Raw genomic sequence first — 17,295 nt, forward strand, 5'->3', positions numbered from 1 at the left:
CAGAGAAGAGATGTTGTGTTGGACGGTGACCAAAGTGAAAGGGGGCCCAAAGAGTGTCGGTCATGCTGCTGTGGCAGCGAGGGACAGGTTGTACTCCTTTGGAGGTTTCAGCGTGTACAAGATGGATCAGATTGATGTGCATGTCCTCAACACAGGGTCTCTTGGCTGGAATAAGTTTTCTCCAGTTACAACTAGAGAAGGAGAGCGTCCACTTGAGGTTCCCTCCATATGCTACGGCCAAACAGCTGTATTGATCAAAGATATCATCTACATCTGGGGAGGGGTTACTTACGCAGTAGAGTACTGCAATGTTCTTTATGCATTTGATATCAACACCCACAGATGGTTCAAGCCCAATGTTTCCGGGACTATTCCAAGTGCGAGGCGGGGTCACTCAGCCTGTGTCTTGGGGAAGGTCATGTATATCTTTGGAGGATACAACAAGCTGACTAAATGCACTAATGACATCCACAAGTTGGATACCACCACAATGATATGGTCATTAATTAACACCAGACCCACTCCAGCAACTGTTTCAGAACGTCATTCTGCCTCTGCCACCATCATCGGGACAAAGATGTTTGTGTTTGGGGGCCTAGGGGAGGACGATGACCACTACAACAACATCAGTGTGTTTGACACAGAGACAAACTGCTGGCTGAGCTCACCTTCTGCACAGCTTTTTCCAGAAGGACGAAGGGGCCATTCAGCCTTTGCCTACAATGGAGAGCTATACATATTTGGTGGCAACAACTTTGAACAGGTCTTCAATGATCTGTGGAAATTCAATCCAGAGACCTTCTTATGGAAGAAGGTTGAGCCCAAGGGGAAAGGCCCGCGTTGGATGATTAGTACGTGTTGTTGCATGGTGGGAGATCGTATCACCCTCTTTGGAGGATACACACCCGATGACCTGTACATTTTAGACTTGAGTCCTAGTTACGCAAGGTAAGGCAGAGTGGCTCAGGTGGTAGAGCGCCCCTCTGCCTCTGGGAACCGGAAGGGCCCTGTTCAATTCCAGGTTTAGTGCCTAGTGTCCTTGGGTAAGCCGCTGCACCCTGGGCTGCAGTTCAATAATTGTTGCCCACTGCTCCTCAGGATATGTTAAATGCAGAGGATAACTTCCACGTATGTTCAAATGCATTTGGCAAATACCCTAACAACAACTAAAGGGACATATTTAGTATGCCAGGCCAAAGGCAAGGGGTGATCTGTCCATCCAAGGTTCTTGGCAAACTACTGGACTGATCAGTGCCAATTGTCTTGACAAAAACAATTCTTGAGGAATGAGCGGAGGAATTCCACTGCGTGGAATGTTGCTATTGGCTGCATTATGTGTGCACATGACAAAGTATCTATTGATAGATCTATATATCTATCAATGCTTGTCCCCTTTATGCCCATATATGGAGATTCCTGATGTCATTAGTATATGACCATATATGGAGATCTCTGTATCTGTCAGTCCATGTCCCTTTTATGCCCATATATGGTGATTGCTGTATCTGTCAGTCCTTGTCCCTTTTATGCCCATATATGGAGAAACCTGATCTCATCATGCCCATATATGGGCATGCCCCTCTTGTGCCCAAATATGGAGCTGACTGATTTGTTTGTGCCTGATGCCACGATGACACATTGAGTTTACACAACACACTCCATATTTGGGCGTAGCTGCATTGGGAACTCTTCATATGGTTATTGCTGAGTTATGTTGACATGAGTATGACGTCAGAGGTCCGCCCGCCGGCCGGTCCTCCCTTAAGCCAATTTCAATATAAAGATTCAAACAGACACACATTTCATATAGAAAAGGCGCAAAATACAACATAAATGCAGAAACGTTCAATTTATTCTGAACTTAAACGCTATAACATGAAGATTTACAATCACTTCAATTCACAATCAAATGTAGAAAAAGACAAACCACATACAAATCATTGAACAATGTAACACCAAACAAAGAACAATGCATAAAAGTAGTCAGTCATTTCAAAGAGCTGAAACATAATCTGGTATACTGACAGAAACAAAGAGCACTCAGCTATTGAAGCAGTTCAATCATGACAAATCAGATTTATTTGTTGTGCTTCATGGTGCTGTACAGTACATGTTGTACGGTCTTCTGTTATGAAGCTTAAGCTCTTACGCTTAATTTATATTCTATTGCACAACGGCGGCATTTTCCAATATGGAGACACTGACACCGGCAAGCGACACCGTCATACTACGGAGTATAAATTAGGCTTTAGCTTACACACACACTGGCTGTTGCAGGGATCAAACCAGAAACCTTTTGTTTATCGGACAGTTGCTCAGTGGTTCAAAGATGTGATCAACTACAGTGCTGCGTTTCTATCCTACGAGCAACTAATCTTTTGGTATCTCAGGTATCCACCATTAGACAGCTGGAACCACAATAACCCAAGTGAATATAGTAAAAAATCCTGGTTGGATAGAAAAGCAGCAGTAGTGCCACAGCAGTAGATTAGATAGACTACATTGCTGAGACTTGGCTTGGCTTGCATCTCAGCACAGATCAGAATGTGAAGCATTTCATGCAGAAGAACAAATGTTATTTCAGGTTTTACTAGATCCCCGTTCATTCATAGTTAAGCAGTCATAAGCTGAGCTATGTTTTGTTTTAACTCTAAAGTCTCTCCCTCACACTGAATAAGAACATGTATTGATTGTAGAGAGAATCTTGATACATTTCGAGGAAGGAGACATAGTTTGACATGGTTGCATATTTTGTTGTGTGGATTTCCACTCCACCCTTTTCACAAACTATCACAGGACCTTTCAGACAATGTATCCAATTAAGTGCCACGCTAGGTATGTATGTGGCATTCCTACAGTATTGCCTGAGACATTATCTCACGTCACATTGCTTATGCACACACATCATGTGATGAAAGAGCTTAAATTTACCCACATGAACCCTAGCATCCCTATTCTGGTGTGTATAGGGAAAAACGTTTAAACAGGTACTGTACCAGTCTGGTACATATTAGATCCAGATGTCTTAGCAGACATTCCATCGTTTAGACTTTAGAGCACAGAACTACAGTATTTTACCATGTGAAATGAGGGACATGGAGAGAAAGGTTCTTGGACATTAAGCTGAAGCTAGGCTTTTGTGCCAAAATCAGTGTTAGATAGATACGTAGGTGGAAATAACCGTACAAGCAGTCTACTTAGACAAATGCTATGCTATATGCATGAGATACCTGCTTGATGTCCAGCAGAGTGAGACAGAGAGAGATAATATGTGACCAAGGTTCAAACCCATGTTGTCATGAGTGCATGACTTGTGTCTTGTCTGCCATTCTAAGAGGATGCCCTATTGCAGAACTTTGAGTGTAGCTTGAACACAAAGCAACTCTCCACAACAAAAATATAGGTAACAGTAGCAACATTAACATGACCCACAACACAAAACACAAATTCGACAGTTTTTATACAAAGTTCAAGTGCTTGATTCAGTAGCATGCCATTCTTACTTCGAACGCATACAAATAATTGGTGAGTTAAATCAAGCACAGAATAGTTTCAGCCCTCCACTACTTGCAACACTCACTATGACAGCAAAGTTTTATTGAATTAGCCATCACAATCTAATCCACAAATAGATCTAGTAGATGTGTGCTCCTTTCTACCAAATAGTTCTCTTTAGTCATAGTAGCATAGCAACAGAAATTATACAGTATTAGCATAGAGGAATTAAAAGCACTTATTTCCAAATACAACTGGACTAAATCGCCTTGCATAGCTGGATTGTTTAATCTCGATAAAGGCTTCTATCTTCTATCTATCTATCTACCTACCTACCTACCTATCTATTATCTATCTATCTATCAGCTTTATAAGGTATTAGCTTGGATGGCAGACACATCCTTCCATTTATGCTAACTGACAGACATGCAATGATGTACTGCAAGCTATGTACAATACAGAAACACCTATTTCTTTTTTCAGTACAAGGTATTGTGATTGTTTGGGTAACGATTATAGTGAGTTGTCGTTGATGACAGGTAATTGTGAAAATATATGCTAGGATTTACTGTCAGGATATAAGCACTTGTTGGTGGTACAAAAGGTGCTTGGTTCCATGCAATCCATGAAAAGTGAAATTATTCTCCACACCTAGCTGAACCGATGTACTGTACAGCGGCAGTAAGTAAGACTGATTGCATGATTGGCGTTCCAGTGGCCAACTGTCCATCAACAGATTAACATCCCCAGTTCAATTCCGGCTATGGCACCAGTGTTGTGTCTGCCTTCACTTTACTGTCTAGTTATACACTGTCCAGTCACAATAATGCACAAATGGATACAATAAGCTCAAAGTTTTAGACATTGATTGGGTAGTGTGTGTGTGTGTGTGTGTGTGTGTGTGTGTGTGTGTGTGTGAGAGCGAGTGAGTGAGTGAGTGAGAGAGAGTGAGAGAGAGTGAGGACATATTCATTCTGACAGAAATTGAGGCAAAAATGAGAGAGAGATATAGAGATATGAACCCAAAGAGAAAGACTAAGAAAGAGACTGAGAAAGACAGCATGAGTGATAGTGTGAGAGTTTTTAAGTGTGAGAATGTGTGGAGGAGTAACAAAACAAAAGGAAATTGGAAAAACAACATTCAAAATATTCTTTTTATTAACAAACTTCCCCAAAAAAGGATCTAGAAGTCATCCATTGTCATTACATATCGATATTGATCGATAAACTATAAAACAGGCCTTTCACTAGAGCCAAACCTCTAAGCACAGTAGCTTACATTTTACTTAGCTAAATGGAATTTAAGACAGCCGGTCAGGGTCTGTCTGACTGAATCGATCGGCCAATCATTCATATATAAATAAATATACAAATTCAAGTAGACAGATGTGAAAAAAGAGAGCAGTTATACAGCAACCACCAAGTTGATGAAACAAAAAACAGCTGACACGGACCGACCAACGAAACCGCTATTTTACGTTTCGCTTGCTATTGTTGTCAGGATGGTTGTATGGGACCTTTTGGTTGATATGGAAATTAAGGAGAAAAACACCCTAAAAGAGTAAGATTACATTGTTTATCTTTTCTGCTGATAAGTGTGTTAATGCCTCGGCTGACCCTGAAAAAGATCTGTGATCAAGTTTGTTTACATGAACTCCAGTATTCAGTACAATAGCTCAGTATCCACAATAATTTGCCATCCCTGTATATGAATGCAGAATATTCCGAATACCAAGCAAACTGATGATAACTAAGCAAATAGTAAACGGGATGAACTGACTACACAGTATTTTACTCAAGTTCCTCTTAAATAGAGTAAATGTATCTTTGCTAAATATTATATCCCATACATGGGATATAATATTTACCTGCTCAAGAAATAACAAAAAAGAATGTGTGTTGAAATGTATTTGGATATTGATGTGCATGAAAGCACACTCATTGGTTGGTCCACATGCAGGTTCTGCATAAGTTCACACGCTTGGGGTCAGAGTCAGACCTTCAAGGTCAACTGGTCAGACGGGCTGAATGACACTTTTCTTTCCTTTTGCAAGACATGACAAAAGCAAAGGAGTCCAATTTGTAATTAACAACAACAATATGAACCGTACAAAATCCTAACAAAAGAGAAAAAAAAGAAAATAAGGAAACAAAAAATATTGTACAAAAATAAATGAATAATAAATATGCAACATCATAAATAAATAGAATTTGGTAAATTCAAACATAAGAAAAGAAAAGAAAACTAGAAACACAGGGTAAACTAGTCATTTTAAGTATGACAGTATGAATGAACAAATGAATGGAAGATAAGAATTGAAGGAAATGCTTTGTTTAAATGTGTATAAAAAAAGAGCAGTGGGTTCCTAAAGCTCTTTCTGTAATGATGTTTTTTTGGGTAGTGGGGGCTGGTATTGCACAGGCCAATCATGCCCAGTTCACCCCAAAATGCAGGCAAGGCAGCCATAGTATAATATCAGTGATCAGTGGAAACAAGTTTTGCAGCTGATGGTAAAACAATGTAACCTACCCTGGGCTTTCATTCAGTCTACAATGTTTCAAATGTGCAAGCGTCATTGTAAATATGATGTGTCTTTTACAGTGAATTTTACAGAAGAGGATAGCCAGTACAGTGTATGTCTACTGGGAGATCAAAAGGGAAAAATTAGGAATATATAACAAGGGTGGCTTTTGTAATAAAAGTGCAGTTGTAAAAGAGCTTTTTAATTGAGCTGCAAAGCGATTGCAAAACAGTTGTAATGAGTTTTGTGTGCTTGCTGTGTGTGTGTGTGTGTGTGTGTGTGCGTGCGTGCGTGCGTGCGTGCGTGCGTGCGTGCGTGCGTGCGTGACTCTGTATGCAATGAATACATTGCATCATCATTAAAACACAATGTCATGAAACTTCATGAATATCTCAGACCTTATGGCAAATTGGTGGTCACGGTCAAGGAGGTCAATTATTGATTAACACATTGACAACTTCTAATCTATTCATTGTAGAAGGATGAGACTGATGAGACTTCACTGCATTAAGTTTCCTAGATAAGATAACATAACGCTATCGTTGAAGTTTGGCATTTCACGTTCCACAAGTTTGTTTCAAGTTCTATTAAGCCGTGAACAATGTTATTTGGTCTCTTTGAAGGAGTTTTTAGATATTCTTGCACATGTTTTTGGCACAGCTCCAACTTAAAGTCTGAAGCGGTTTGGTTTTACACTGACCTCTTTTCACAACATTTTAAAGGACAATCAAACAGCAGCGCAGGAACGAACAGGACATGCTGCACTCAGAGCAGGTTACACACAAAATCACATGATGACTTTACCGAAATTCCAATTTAAAGCAAAGTTCTCCTTAGAACACTGAAGAACACAAGATAAAGACACAGAAACGACACACATAATCAAAAACACCTCAGGGTTTCATGTGTCCTGTGGGATTCTTGTATATATGTAGGATCTCGTGTGTGTGTGTGTGTGTGTGTGTGTGTGTGTGTGTGTGTGTGTGTGTGTGTGTGTGTGTGTGTGTGTGTGTGTGTGTGTGTGTGTGTGTGTGTTTTGCATCGCTGTTGCTAAGCTACAGTAAGACTGCAGGTATGATTCTGAGGGACTCTTGTTAACCGTCTCTCCTCACCCCCTTCTCACAGTTAACATTCAGAAAGTTGGAGGTAAAAACAGCATTTTCTGTTGGTTATTTCTCAGCTACAAGGAGGGAGGAAGCCTCGCAAGAACACAGTTCTCACCTGGCTGTTATTATCTTTATTAGGCAATGATGTTTTTCTTTACTTTGAATCTTTTCTTTTTTTTTTTAAAACAAAATGTAAAAGAGATACATAAATAGAAAATATAATATGCACAGCACAAAAAAAATAAGATCTCCCCAAGTCTGATGCCTAAATAGCTTTCTTTTGAAAAGTCCTGGCTTTAAAAGGCGATTTAAAGAAGTGTACATTCTTTCTGTTAGAGTGCTGTTGTTCTTTTTAAGGTTTCAGGATGCCCTTCTTCAACCTCATCCACAAGCCTCACACATTTGCTCTAACATTAAAAGTCTTGAGTTTCTCTCTCAAAATGATCCCATTGTTTTCAGGCAAATAACACACAATACTCCTGTACTGGCAGTGAGTTGGTAAATCAATGTTTTTCTTTTTCCAAAATTGTCTTTCTACCATTACAGAAATATTCAGTAGCATTAACTGACAATCGACAAACAATACCATGAATGTTACCAATATTTCCCACGATCAGGTGCTACAACCAGCTGACATATCTCTCTCTCTCTCTCTTTTTTTAAGATCAGTGCTAGTGTACCTACGAGTTTTCTTTATTTTTTTTCTATTTCTTGTAGCTAGCTGAAGAAAAGCGCACAAAAAGTTTCTAGCAAAGCTGCAGAACTAGAATCTTCTAAACTTAACAGCACAACTAGATTATGGTCACTGCAGGTCCACACTCAGCAGTAAATCAGTCCAGTGATTTGTAATCAAATTCCATTACAATCTAGGAAGCCCAAAGTCCTTTTATCATTATTCCTCTTCTCTCTGATGCATTGTATTTACCTCAGAATTTATTTGAAATAAGATAATCAGCATAAGGATTTATTTTAATTGTGTCCAGTCTGTGTTGATTTTCAACAAAGACTTTGTTTTATTCCTCCAAAGGCAGGTGTGGTAAAGACAGGACACACTTGAAGAATATTGAGGGGGGGCTCAGTTGCCTCGACGGTAACATGGTCTCTTATCTACCTTGTCTTTTTTAATCCTTATGTATTTCTCTCGATCCTGGCCTTTCATTGGACCGCCCAGACCACAGCAAAACAGGAAATCCCTCCTAGTCTTGACAATGCCTCAAAGGAACCAACCTCAGCTAAACAGCTGCATCTTCCTTAATCACCCATCACGTCAATGACATCATCATCATGATCCTCCTCTTCGGAGCTACACGTGCCACTGATGCTCTGTCCATTCACAACGTGTACCGGACCACGGTGGATGTCTGAGCGGGTAGAGGGGGAGGAAGGGGAGGATGTGGTGGAGACGGCAGTGAGAGGAGGGTATTGGGAGAGGAAGCTGGCTCCAGCCGGGCCAGGGGTAGCGGCTGGACCCGGTAACCCACCAGGGAGCATTGATCCTGGGAACAGGCCCGCCAGGGTATGGTTGTAGGACAGAGGGAAGCCTGGGGGAAGCATCCCGGCCATGCCTGCCATGCTTGGGTGCAGCATAAATGGAGGCAGGGCAGTGGAAATAGAACTGGCAGCTGATGATGATGATGATGATGCTGAGGAAGATGAAGTGGAGATGGCAGTGGTATCGGTGGTTGGGTTGGGAGAGGAGGAGGAAGTTGGGACTACACTAGCTCCTGCATAGCCAAAGTGGTCAGGGAACATCAAGCACGGATCGCCCATTTGGCTGTGGTAGTAAGGCGACCCTGGCCCCATGAAGAGGGGCTGCCCCAGTGAAGCTCCAAGAGACCCTAACATGGCAGGGCTGAGCCCCAGAGGAGGCAGCCCGTAGCCCCCTGTGAAGGGGAAACCTTGTGAGGGCAGTGGGACTGGGGTGTGCTTTCCAGGAGCTGGCTGCTTGCTGGTGCGCTCATCCATCAAGGGGCTGGGGGCCTTGCGTTTAGCAGCCATTCTCAGATCTTGGGCTACGTTGTCATCCATGTTGGGTTGGGCGTTGGCGGTCAAAGCATCATCTCGACGATTAGAGAGGTTGAGAGGTTTGATAATGGCTGCATTAGTGGAGCTCTCCTCCGCCCTCTCCTGATGTCCACCAGGGACAGCAGCTGTTTTCTGAGTTTGGGATTCTGTGCTAGCCGTGTAGCGCTGCAGCTCACTGATGATTTCAGGGCCGTCGGGTGAAAGAGGGCGGGTCACACTCTTGGAGGGTACCTGCTGCTTCCTGTCAGGTGACATGCAGCTGTTGCTGCCATTGGTTGAAGCCTTCTCTGGTTGGTCCTTGGAGTCTGAAAGTAGAAGAGACCGTATTTAAGCTCTAGCTCTTAAGCTCTAGACAAAATTACCACTTTTGGGTTTTAAATGTCAACGGTCATGAAACAGCACAGTGAGCTCGAAGTCTGAATTAGAACCACAAATGCACTATCTGGTCTTTCCTTTTCTTTTCCTTAATTTCAGTCAGACAACACTTGGATTGGATTAGAATATATATTTATTAAGCAAGCTTGAGCATGGATATAGAAAGCATGAGGAAGCATAGTTTGGCGTCAGGTCTCTGAATCCTATTCATTCCCTGTAAGAATAACATTTTAATAAATGTTACATGCCAAATAGCATTTACAGGGAATGAATTAACCCCCACGGGATCTAGAAACAGAACCTACAGGTGGATGCCGGGGAGGCGGTGGGATGAGACTATTCATGGTTAGCAGCATACGCAGCAAGCGAAGGCAGCAGATACGGCAGGATCTCAGCAGCAGCGTCGGCACGTCAGCGCTGCGGGACAGCGCAACCAGAATGAACAGGTAGGCAGAGCAGTACTTATAACCCACCGACCAGGAGAAAGGTGCATGTGACTAGTCACCTGATCGGTTGGCCCAATCCCTTGAGTTGCCTGGCCTGAACTAGCTCCGTAAACTGCGCCTCATTTTTTATTTACAAACATTGTCATGTAAGGGATGCTAGTTTGTGGTAGTTGTGCTGGCCTACCTTTGGGTGCTGCTGTAGAGATGTCCTCTGCTGACTTGGCCTTGTTAGCAGCTCTGATGGCAAAGATACGCCCATCACTCGTCCTGATGTAGGTCCCTGAGAAAGAAGGCACACAGTTACGTTTTGACCAATAATAATTAGTTGAGCAGCTGTGAGACGGCGAGTGGGGCTATTTTGCCTGTACTTATATCGTTCTGTCCACAAATCTGTCCACTAGAGGGTGCAAACGGAAAATAATAAACCGCTATTCAAATGGACTGGCCAATCAAGAAATGTTTTCTCACCTTACAATCAGTTATTGCAGTTAAGGTAGGGTAGGTAAATTATATTTTTTGTGAGAGAGTACATAGTACCCATTTATCAGCTTCCAATTTTGTCTGCTCATTTCTTTGTGTCAGCTCTTCCAATTTCACTTGTTCCTCCTGTATCCTGTGTGAGTTCTATCTCCTGATTGGATAAAAGTGGTATTCTGACCTTAAAATGCATTCTCTGTTTCTGGAGAGACAGGGAGACTCCGCTTACTGAACAAACACTCTAGCAATGAGTGCTATCAGAATATAGAGCAATTTAACACTTATTTTAGCAAAAGGAATATCACTTGCCCTACCTTTAAGTGTTCATTTTTAAAAACACTTATTTGCAATGTGTTCTATAATACATGTTTTATAATCCCATGCAGTGAATGTTTACCTTTGGTCCCTTTAATGACATGGATGCTCTCTCCAGCGCTAATCCGGGCCTGAACGTCTGAGCTGTTGGTGCCAGGGATCACAATGTCTGAAACGCACACATGACATTTACATTGACATTTTACACATTTAGCGGATGCTTTTATGCACCTAAGTCATAATGGAGGGATAGTATCATAGTATTCCAAAATCTATATTAAAGGGGTATTTCACTTTTAAACACTTCTGGGAGCATTCTTCATGATGACTCTCATCCTTTGTTCACTCACTTTGATGATGAACTCAGGGAGGTGATATAGGGTGCCTCTAGCAACCAAAAATGTTTTTAGGAAGTCCTTTATACACAGTGCAATCACCATTTTAGATTTCTAGATAATGCTGCAATGATATGTTCCTTTTATACCCATATATGGAGATTTCAACAACATCTTATCAGGTAAATGTCTATTTTTGCTACGTAACACCTGCAAAATACCATGGATGTGCATGTGGATCTGTATGACCTTTAAAATAATGTTAAAGATGTCAGAAAAATGGGGTAGAGAACAAGAGACAATGTACAGTCAACTTTTCGATAAATGATACGAGTGAGGCTTTATCAAAAAGAAACCAGGCCAGAAAATAACAGTATACCTGTACAGTCAACCTACCAGTTTCGGTGACAATCTTCTGCACAAATACGCCAGCCTTCTGTAGGTAGTTGACAGGGAAGCTGCCCAGGTTGGAGCCAGATGAGGTGTTGCTAGGGGTGGACACAGCAGATGCTTGGCGCGGCATCATGGGAATTGGAGTCGACTGGACTGGCCGCACACTGGCCACCGGCTTCTTCTCTGAGTGAGGCGGTGGGCGCCTAAGGAATCAAGGAAGTACGGGTGCAACAGTTAATACTTTTAATTACTTATAAATTATAAAAAAATTAAAAAAAATAAAAAACAATAATTAAAACATCATTGAAATGTTTAAATATTTTCAAACACCATTGTACGACTAAGTAGTACATTTGTTTTACAGTTCATGTTAAAAACTACAGCAGATGGCAAAACATGGCATGCTAATGAGCAACACAGCTGCAGCTATTAGGTACAGCATATTAGATTTAGTTGTACCTAGAGTCATGGGTGTGCCACTGTGCAAGCATATACAGTAGTCAGCAGTGTTGTCAAAGCACATTGACACACCTAAATCTCACAAAACCATGAATAATTTGATTGGATGGAGCTGCGCTTCTTAAATCACAGTGGTGATAAGGTCAGCCTTATGCAGCCTGTTTTTAACCTACAGTAGTTTTTAACCTGAACTGGAAAACAAACTACAAAATCAGCCCAGGGTCTCGTGCCCCTTTAAGTGATTAATCAGACTAATCTATTTAGTCGATTATAACAATGTATACACATTGTTTCACGTTGATTCATTGAGATATAAAATAAATAAATAAACACAGCTTCTCAATCATTCCATTAATCGAAAAAGAAAAAAGAAAATCATTGATAGTTGCAACCCTACAAAGAAGTAAGGATTAGAGCAGAATAAGATCCATAGTTTGTTTTGTTTGTTGATGAATTCTGGTTTATAAGAAACAGAAAAGAGAAGAAGTGTTCATCCATTTCTTTTATTAAAACGTCGAGTCACTCACCAGTTCCTCTGACTGAATGCAGGTATGTTGGTGAGACTCTGGTCGCTAGCGGGGTAGTAGTGGGCGTAAGAAGGGCGGGTGTAGGGCACCGATGCCCTCTTCTCTTCCTCATAGCCTTTCCTGGCGTCCTTCTTTTCAGCAATGCTCAGCTTCATCTCTCTGCGGTCCATCAACAGGGACTCATGGGGGAACGGTTGCTGCAGCAACAAGGTAAAGTTTAGATACGTTAAGTTCAAGATGTCATTTTGTGTGTGTGTGTTTGGGTACTAATGTCCCTCCGATATAGTAAAATTTGATTCAGGGTGGGGTTAGGATTAAACATTTAAATGTTATAGGTTTAGGGGTTACGGTTCTGCCTGATATATACTTAGTTATGTGACGGTGTCGTGCACCGAAAATAGCCGGTCTAAAGCTTGCAATGCGTTGTGAGCATGTAGATCGGCTATTTTCAGCTTCAGGGTTAGGGTTACAAATGGCAAAAAAAAGTCGACGTCCTAAAATGTGGATGTCCTCACAACACAAGTAATGTAAACCTGTGTGTATGTGTGTGCACATATATGCTGTATACAGTATGTGCCTTATATATCAGTGGTTCTCAAGCTTTTTTCATGTCAAGGAGCCCAAAATTCTTCTGTTTTTGAATAGCCAAAGAAATGACACAGATGTGTTTCCAGATTTAATGGGTTAAGCTCTACAGCTCTACCTTGGTAATGAGGTGAGGATAGAGATGCAGGGCCTTCCTGAGGACCACCTCCATGCTGTCTTGGGGCTGCAGTTTGACTCGGGAGGCAGATGGCTCCTCCTCCACAAAATGGAGGAGAGACTCCACCTCCCTGCGGGTGAAGTTCAGCACCGGGTTCAGATCATCAACGACGCGGTCTGGATGGAGGAGGAGGAGGGTGGACACACTCATTAATACACGTTCTCACTCTTACCAATAAAAGTCCTAATCCTGCAGAATGAAGTTGACTGATAAAAAAAAAGATCACTAACGCTTTTAGTTTTACCATCGTTACATTTCACATGAAATACTGCATTTACAATATATACATTTCAACAAATGCGATGCAAATAAAATGACTGAACACTATTCAAAGAAAAATTATTATCATCGCTGCATTGTCCAAAACCGTGACTTACATCCAATTATTATTTAGTCACAAGCTCTTGTTAATACTTTTCATTAGTTAAAAACCCACACACAGACTTAATCACTTTCACTTTGAAAATCTTTGAGAAATGTGACATGTTGTGCGCTAGTAGAGCTGCTATTTTCGGTACTTCAGCAAAAAAAAAAGGAAAAAAAAGGGAAATATGGAGATTCAAGGTTTCTGCCCCATATAGATGAATAAGACGGGGAGAGACAGAAAGACAGAAATGGAGAGACAGATAGCCAGAGAGGACGAGGGATGAAGAGAGTGAGAAAGCTCTCAGAATGAGTGTCCTCTTTGTGCTTTTGTATCCATTCTATAACATAAAGTGTAACACTTGAAATACTCAGTTAGACAAGAGTCCTTTGGAAGCATTGTAGTGGGTTTAACTCTGAGCTAATTACAGTATTTAAGGTAATTAAGTGTCTGACTGAATGGAGGTTCACTCCCAAAGTGCAGTTGGCTGCTTGCAGCGTTCTTGAGAAGCGCTCATTTGTACATAGAGAGATTCCTGGAACTTATAGATAGATGTTTGACCGTTTTTCCCTCTGCTCACTAGGCCTGTAACAATTATTACGTAAACACCCAATTGCAATTATTTGAGATAATCGTCATTATTTTGCATAATCGTCATAATTGTTTCCATCGGAAAAAAACTGCAGATCTATAAGCTCACAATGTGTCACTCTTTTTCTTTTTTTTTTAAAGTATAAAATGATTTAATATGTCAAACAGTAATGTAACTTGTATTCACATGTTCCAATGTTCAATGCAAAAAAAAACACAATTAAATCTAGAATTGCAATTATTTGTGTGACAACTAATCTTCAAGTGAACTTTCATGATATGGCGACAGCCCTACTGCTCACCAGACATGCTCTGCTTGGAGATCTGCCGGTCATAGATCTTCTTCTCCAGGGTGAAGTCACAGACCAGACGGTAAATGTGGCACGGCTTCTTCTGACCATAGCGGTACACGCGGCACACGGCCTGGGCGTCATGGCAGGGGTTCCAGGAGGCGTCGAACACCACCACGCGGTTGGCCCCAATCAGGTTTACACCGAGACAGCCGGCCCTGCGGGAGACAGAGAGAAACAGAGGGATGTTTAGTTTAGGCTTTATTTAAAACAAGTATTTTAAAGATGCCATTGCATCTTATTGTAATTTATTGTGAAAGGTTACATAGAAAGAAATGTGAATGTACAATTTGAGTACTGTATTTGTGTGTGTGTAAGTGTGTGTGTGTGTGTGTGTGTGTGTGTGTGTGTGTGTGTGTTGTGTGTGTGTGTGTGTGTGTGTGTGTGTGTGTGTGTGTGTGTGTGTGTGTGTGTGTGTGTGTGTTACCTGGTAGACAGCAGGAATACCCATGCTGAGGTGTTGTTAGGATCATTAAACTGGTTGATCAGTCTCTCTCTTTCTGATGCAGTGGTGCTTCCATCTAGTCCTGAAACACAGAACAACAGCACACACAGAGTTAGCGGCTATTCATCTGTGTATATAGATGGGTTTCCGCGCGACGTCATCACAGAGCAGAGTGCGCAATCTGCGCATGCGCGGGGGAGAACGAACCGGAAGCGCCATTCACTCTCTCGTTATTTTCGGGATTTAGATAGGCATAATGCTGCTATTATAGGCATAATAGGCATAATGCTGCTATTATATACAAACAGATCCAACTTTCGACAAATCATTTTTATTGAGTAAAGAAGATATTACAAACTGCATCATTTAATCTACTTTCATTAAACCTGGTGAAGACCATTTATTTTCTGAATGTACAATGGCCAGAGCTGCTGCGGGTAATAGCGCCCTCTACAGGCTCATCCCGCCACTGCGCGCGCATCATCCTCTCATGTTTACAAACAGGAAACCCATCTATATACTTCCATCTTTAATCGGTCCCTCACAACATGAACTGTGCCTGCTTGATTCAAGTCAGGTGTGGTTATTCCAGTGCTAAAGAAAAATAACTACCTGTCTTGATGACTATAGGCCTGTTGCCTTAACCTTAGTCATTAGCTAATCAGCTAATCGTTCCTATTGTTCATGTAAACAATGAAATATCTTAATCACATTACTGTGAATTAAACTACTTAGCAGAGAAGCAGAATTGATTAATTAATTAATCACAACAAGGCTGATATAGAGAATCACCAGCAGGTGGCAGTAATCAATGTAAGTCAATGGGAGAGAGGAGCAACACACCACACTACTACTCTCTACTTACTGTAGTAGTTGGTGTTGCGGACCCAGTTCTGGCTGGGTTTGTCTCGGCTGGAGGTATTGGGTGAGGGAGGGACCGGCTTCTTGGCCAGAAACTCCTCGATGATTGACAGTGTTGACAAACTTTGACTACAGGGAGAAAATTAAGGAAATGTTTTCCAATGTGAGCAGATAGGTCAACATAGAAGTTGCAAAGAAACTGTATAACAATGTTTGTAAAAGTTTGAAAAAGCTAAAAAGTGAAAATATAATAGTATCGAGTGCTGAATGCAAAATGCAGAGGCAGACTGTAGAAGGCCATTTAAAACGAGAGAGGATCATGCTTTGTATAGCCCTGCATGTATTGCATGCCATGTTTGGATGAAAAAATACATTGAGGTTTCTCAGCCTTTACCTGAAGACAAGGATCTTGTCTCCCTTCCTGACACTCTCTTCTATCAGGTGGAACAGTAGAACCATCTTGGCAGAGTTCTCCAGGACGCCCGTCTTGTAGTCGTACATGATGTCCTTCGCCTAGCCGAATGAAGTAAAGGAGACATTACTTCATAAATTCCATACATTCGCAGGGTAAAAGGCCTTGTTTTCATCCTGTTCTTTGAAGGCCTTGTTGTCAGGCGTTGTTGCCTGCTCATTGAAGCAACCAGTAAAGGACCCTCTCGAAAACGACATGCTACATCTCAAGGGGTTATTCCTAATAAAGAATTTCAATCATCATCAACCAAGTATTCAACAGTTGCCCACACCAATCAATAAAGCGTATGTTATCAACTGGATCAAAACCAGAGCATCTTTAATGCAGTATGATGTTTGGTTTTGTCAGGGAGGAAGATGTGATGATAATCGTACAATCTATTCATGTTGTCAATCATACATCCAACATGGTGGTGGTGAGCATCTTGCATCAACTACAATGTGTGGGAGAATACCTTATGCATTGTATGTTAATCGTTTTAGCTTGAGCTGTGATTGTGCTTTCATTAGCAGAAGTTGCCAACTGTCCACACACACAATGTTCTTTGTCTTCAACATTAAGCCTATATCTTTGCTAATCATTGTGACTGTTGTGGTTTGTTATTTTTACTGCCTTCATTATAGTAAGTGAGCTGTCCACTCTTTTTATAAAATACAGAAAGAGGACTAATGCAGAAAATCCAAAACATTCAACATACCCATTCATAGGTGAGGACCTGGTTGGCTTTCTCCTGCATCTGGGTGAGACTCAGTCCACCAATAGGGTTGGGGTCCTCCAGGGGCTTGGTCTTCTGATTGGGTGTGGCCTGGCAGCGGGCGGGGCCTGTGGAGGTGATTTCATCGAGGTCTAGGTCCTGGTCATTGGTCATGTTCTCTTTCTGCAAGGTCTCGTAGAGCACGTCTGGATGGTTCCAGATCTAACAGGATAGAACCATTAACCCATTAAAACCGGGGAAAGCATCCGTGTCATTTTAG

General features: G+C 41.5%; 1 protein-coding gene across 1 annotated transcript in view; it reads right to left on the bottom strand.

The window, feature by feature from the left end:
• Positions 1-7,036: 7,036 nt before the first annotated feature.
• Positions 7,037-17,295, bottom strand: part of LOC308097770 (helicase ARIP4-like) — a 36,989-nt gene continuing 26,730 nt past the window's right edge. Inside the window, exons 12-22 of the mRNA XM_080445793.1 lie at positions 17,019-17,237; positions 16,244-16,362; positions 15,854-15,978; positions 14,971-15,070; positions 14,496-14,701; positions 13,179-13,354; positions 12,476-12,672; positions 11,493-11,692; positions 10,844-10,930; positions 10,154-10,249; positions 7,037-9,453 (exon numbers count right to left, since the gene is read on the bottom strand). Coding sequence (XP_080301919.1) covers positions 8,375-9,453; positions 10,154-10,249; positions 10,844-10,930; positions 11,493-11,692; positions 12,476-12,672; positions 13,179-13,354; positions 14,496-14,701; positions 14,971-15,070; positions 15,854-15,978; positions 16,244-16,362; positions 17,019-17,237 — 2,604 coding nt within the window. The 3' untranslated portion in view covers positions 7,037-8,374. The remainder of the gene's footprint in view (positions 9,454-10,153; positions 10,250-10,843; positions 10,931-11,492; positions 11,693-12,475; positions 12,673-13,178; positions 13,355-14,495; positions 14,702-14,970; positions 15,071-15,853; positions 15,979-16,243; positions 16,363-17,018; positions 17,238-17,295) is intronic.

Source organism: Gymnoscopelus braueri (genome assembly GCF_963280865.1).
Source record: "Gymnoscopelus braueri genome assembly, chromosome: 12".
Taxonomy (NCBI): Eukaryota; Metazoa; Chordata; class Actinopteri; order Myctophiformes; family Myctophidae; genus Gymnoscopelus; species Gymnoscopelus braueri.